Source organism: Olea europaea, chromosome 10 (genome assembly GCF_002742605.1).
Source record: "Olea europaea var. sylvestris chromosome 10, O_europaea_v1, whole genome shotgun sequence".
Classification (NCBI taxonomy): domain Eukaryota; kingdom Viridiplantae; phylum Streptophyta; class Magnoliopsida; order Lamiales; family Oleaceae; genus Olea; species Olea europaea.
In genome coordinates this window covers 43,705,730-43,711,073 of record NC_036246.1, presented here as the reverse complement: position 1 = coordinate 43,711,073, position 5,344 = coordinate 43,705,730, and the positions used below count along the sequence as shown (strand labels likewise).

Here is a 5,344-nt window from a genome sequence, read left to right as displayed (position 1 = left end):
TATTGTATGGTCCATGTAAAAAAAATAATAATAATAAATAAATATATATATTTCAAACTTTAATGAAATAATAATAATAATCGCCTTTTTGGCTAAGTTTAAAAAGGTTACGTAAATATAAAATGGTGAATAAATTTAAATACATATTTTTTTTATAGCTACGTAGTATTTTTCGCAATAATATATCTTTTATTTACTTTCATAAATATGGTTGATGTAGGGCGAATTGTGAAGCCCCGTGCAGCCCAATTAGAGCATTTAGATGGGTTGACCCATGACCCGTTGACGACGGGCTCAATTGGTAAGTTAGCATAAAAAAATTTTAAATAAGAACTTCGACAATATTGTCAATAATCACCTATGACTTCTCCATCAATATTTAATTATTTAATTATTTTCGGTAATTACCAATAACATCATTTATGGTGTTCTCGTCAGTAATTACGATGGAGGTATCGAGGATACTATTCAATGGAAATGTCATCAGTGATCAAGTACAAAAATTGATATCTTCGTAATAATTTCTATCTATTTCAAGAATGGATTAAAAAATCTATAAAAATTTTCCACATAAATTTCACCAAGGGAAACATGTTGGTATGAACAACAGTAAATTCCGTGACTCGTGCTACTTTATCTAATTATTTTTGAAAGTGTTCAGTTAAAGATTCTATCTAAAATTCTTACACCGTTTGAGTCACCTTTACTTCAACTACTAGAAATTTTAATCTATGCTCACAAAAAAATTGAAATAATTGCGATATGATTGATACGTGATACTGTACGTGATAACAAACAAACATTTTATACGTACTACTAATTTAATTTCATTCTTTTACTATGTATCAAACATATAGTCGACTACTTTCCATTTGGATCGAGTAACTCTTACTTCTCTTGAACCCTAAGTTCTCTACCCAAAAGAGTACCAAAAGCCCGAGAACGAACGGAGATAATCTAAAAGGACTTTTTGCAAAAAAAAAAAAAAAAAAGGTTTAAGGAGGTTTGTGCCAAGAACTGAACGTCACAGACCATTTGCAGACAAGGTCCGTACTTTATAGATAATTTGCCCCAATTTCCTTATATAATTTTGTAAACTAATTTCTTCTTTTTATCACGTTAGTAGTTGTTTCAACTGAACTCAACTCGGGTTAATTTGACGTGATATATAATTGGTTTTTATCAAATTTATTGTTTGACAGTAGTAAAATTGAAAATAAAAATTAAGATTATTTGCATCAATTCGTGTTGGATATTCATATTCCATGTGGTATGTGCAACATCTCCTCTAAAACATAAAGCACTAAACTTTTGAAGTTGTAGCTACTTAATCAAGTTAGCATTAAATGATGCATAAGAAAACTGGAGGGTTTGATCCTTTTGAAACAAGATTTCACGAGACATCCATGATAACTTTTTCTTTGAATTCATCTTCATCTGCCCAAAAATCTACTTTACCTAATGATAATAAGAAACAGTCAAGCACCCACAAAACTCTCTGTAGACTCTCTATTTTTGAGGGATTTTTTCTTCATTTCATTCCATATTTTGTCACCTTGAAACCCAAAATCCTTTGTTTTTTCATGATCAATACACTGATCTGCCCATGATGAACAAGATTTCAGCTTCTTTTTCTTGGTTAATACCGTCCATGTCGAATCCACCTTACCAAACGTGCAAGAAAGCCTTTCTTTCTTCCATAATTGGAACCCATGTTTGTGAATCTGCTCGTGCAATTCTTAAAATCAATTCACTCATTCAGAAGAAAAACAACACGTTTTGATCATTGTGTGCTTTTGACAAACTTAGATTTTCAATGGCTACCTCGTGTTTTAATCCGTTTCGGTTGCGAAAATCTAAGAGTAAAACATCTTCAACATCAATACCTTCCACTTCAAGAAACAACCAATTAACTTCTGAAACTAACAATATGGAGAGAAAAAGATTTGACAGTTTGGAATCATGGTCAATGATATTGGATTCAGAAAATTTCGAAACGTGGGAAGAATCTGAGGATCATGAGGAATGGGCTGCTGATCTTTCTCAGTTATTTGTAGGCAATAAATTTGCATCTGGAGCACACAGTAGGATTTATAGAGGGATTTATAAGCAAAGAGCAGTTGCTGTAAAAATGGTGAGAATTCCAACTCATAAAGAAGAGACTAAAGCTTTGCTCGAACGTCAATTCAAGTCTGAAGTTGCCCTTCTTTCACGTTTATATCATCCCAACATTGTGCAGGTTAGAATTTCTTTACCTCATCCAACAAGTTATATTGTTTGAGTTTGGGGTCCAAGAAGCAATACATGTGAAATTAGATTTGTGATCTACGAATGAAAAATGTTAGCAATATCTCGCCTAGGTCGTCGTGTTTGTTAAATTCACGGGAACGTCACTCGATCATTGCCAAACTCACTGCACTTCTTATTTTCACTTACACGGCTTCTTTCTCTGCAGTTTATTGCTGCGTGTAAGAAGCCTCCCGTATACTGTATTATCACCGAGTACATGTCACAAGGGAATTTAAGGATGTATCTCAACAAGAAAGAGCCATACTCTCTTTCAATCGAGACAATTCTAAGATTAGCCCTCGATATTTCACGAGGAATGGAGTATCTTCATTCACAAGGGGTGATACATAGAGACCTCAAATCGAACAACTTGCTTTTAAATGACGAGATGCGTGTTAAAGTTGCAGATTTCGGTACTTCTTGTCTTGAAACACAGTGCAGAAAAACCAAAGGAAACATGGGAACTTACCGTTGGATGGCACCGGAGATGATCAAGGAGAAAATTTGTACTCGGAAAGTCGACGTCTATAGTTTTGGGATCGTGCTGTGGGAACTTACGACGGCCTTGCTTCCTTTTCAGGGTATGACTCCGGTGCAAGCTGCATTTGCTGTAGCTGATAAGGTTAGATTTATTCCCTAATTCTGTTATAAGCATCCACTGGTATCAAAACTATCAGTTTCGAGGACTTGGCACGATAAGTCAAAAATCAAACATAAAAATACGCCAGTACCCCGAGGTTCATTACCTATTATTTCTACAAATCAGGATCTCATATGCACACTCTTTGTACTAAATGTAATCTAGTCGAGTTAATGTCATTTGTTTATGAAATTGAAACACGCTATGCTCGATCAAATTCTTGAAATTTTGAGAAATATTTGTTACCTTCTCTGCAGAACGAGCGACCTCCATTGCCAGCAAGTTGTCAACCTGCACTCGCACACCTTATAAAGCGTTGTTGGGCGGCAAACCCCTCAAAGCGGCCAGATTTCAGCGACATCGTGTCTGCTTTGGAAAAATATGATGAGTGTGTCAAGGAAGGACTCCCGCTTACTCTCCATTCAGAGCTAGTGGCCCGAAAGGCCATTCTTGAACGCTTAAAAGGTTGCATATCGATACCTGTACATGCCTAACAGTCTTCTTTTATAGACGCATACATGGCCACTTTATTGTATTTTTGTTGTTTCCATTTAGACTGGCCAATTCAAATTTGTTTATAGTCAATGTCTTCATAGTTGTCTGATATATGATACTATTTCAATTAGTTCAGGTTGTCTGTATTAAGTAGAACTCGATCGAATTTATGAAATGGAAATTTGAAATGCTTGTGTATATTTTTGTGTCCACTTCTATTATATATAGCATTCCGAATATTCACTTATCTAGCTCAATTTGGTCTCGACCCTAGATGAACGAGCCCATAAATCTTAATCAAACCAAGCCCTATATAAGCGCCGGTCGCCCATATCAGACCCATTACAGTCTACGAAATTTTAATTCGAATCTCACCATCATCTATTTATTAAAAATTTTGCGGTTTAGACTCTCTTACCACCCACCTAATAAAGACACATGCCCACATCTCACTGATAAAAAATATTTTGCATGAGATGGTTGGGTTGTTGGGGGTGTCAATTTTTCTTTAAATTATGTCATATTTGGCTAACTGTAAACACCAAACCTACTTTGAACAAAATGGCATACCTACCCAAGAGGGAATTGGTTTTGGTCGGGTTTAAAAGCCGACTTTAGATTTTATTCGACAACGTATTAATAACTTTTAAAATCAATCAAACATTTTTGTATAGTTTGTTGATCAAACCTTAAAGCACATTAATGAATTGAACCCCGAAGACATATGTCTACGAACAGACAATTTAAGTGAATCGGACAGGGCAGCAAAGGATTTTTCGAAAAGGTCTATAATCATGTAGGGTAACACAAGAATAGACAAAGTTACATTTGTTTGCATATTGGCAGAAGATAAAGTGAAATAAATGGGAGGATAACAATTGATTGATAAATTTAAGCAAAATCACAAAGCATAACGCCATTACCCACAATCAAACAGTTAAAACCGTGATTTGGGGTCTTCAAAGAAATAGATTTAAATGAATATATTCCATCTCTCATAGATTGCTTAAAAGAAAAATGTTACATGTAACAATTATCAGAGCAAAGCATCTGCTCATTTGATAAAAATTGCGCACGTGTCAAGTTTCAATGGAGCATAATATACCCTGCTTGGTAGAGAATGTATTAGACATTTCTGGAGGAATTAATGAACGATTGATTACATAAAACTACCCATAATTGTAGTTTTACACAGGAACTGCAAAAAATAAAAAATGAAAATTTCTTGAATTGTACAAGCAAACGTACGACTTTAACGAACCTTTTCTTTTTCAGGTCCATACACCCCAAAAACTCTCTCCAAGAAAATTCAAGAACCCTCCAACAGACCCTTTTTCGAGTTCATCCTCCGCCGTTTGTTCATCCTCAGCATCACCGGAAATGGCACTCTCCGCCGTTGAATTTGAGTTGGTAAACTCCTTCTTACTCAAGCTCAGATCAGAGACTTTTGACTCATCTGAGTTATGACCGTTATTACGTCTACTCTCCTTCTCTCTCTTTTGCTCTTCTCTTTCTTGTTTTGCATTTGCAGACCATCTTCAAAAGCATCTATAATCTTGTGTATGAGTTGACGGTTGGACGAAGAGTCCCATCTCACCCAGTAGCTCGTGTAGCAACTAAAGCAGTAACAGTTGAAGGACGGCCGGTGGTCAGCGGCTGCTGTGCTGCTGGTTTTGAGGGTGTTCTTGCGGTGGTTGTTGGAAAAGTTGGTGGAGGAGCAAGAAATGAGATATGCCAAAACTTCTCTGTCCTCCAGCGACAGAGCCGCCGTGAGAGTCAAGATAGTCGCCGGCAAAAATGACAGCACTTGTTCAGAAACCAATGGTGGCGTCGGATGAACAGTGCCTTTCTTGTACAGCTTCTTCATGACTTATGATATTAGTTTTGGAGAGAGAGAGGTGGATCCATATAAAGAGGGGA

The 5,344-nt window shown here is 36.1% G+C and overlaps 1 protein-coding gene and 1 pseudogene across 1 annotated transcript; one reads left to right on the top strand and one right to left on the bottom strand.

Annotated features, from left to right (window-relative positions):
- Positions 1 to 1,290: 1,290 nt before the first annotated feature.
- LOC111402412 (serine/threonine-protein kinase HT1-like) lies at positions 1,291 to 3,606 on the top strand. Its single transcript, XM_023030701.1, has 3 exons — positions 1,291 to 2,239; positions 2,456 to 2,911; positions 3,187 to 3,606. The coding sequence occupies exons 1-3, from the start codon at positions 1,817 to 1,819 to the stop codon at positions 3,421 to 3,423; spliced, it is 1,116 nt and encodes a 371-aa protein (XP_022886469.1). The 5' UTR covers positions 1,291 to 1,816; the 3' UTR covers positions 3,424 to 3,606.
- A 759-nt stretch (positions 3,607 to 4,365) lies between these two features.
- Positions 4,366 to 5,319, bottom strand: LOC111402798 (annotated as a pseudogene).
- Positions 5,320 to 5,344: the final 25 nt, after the last annotated feature.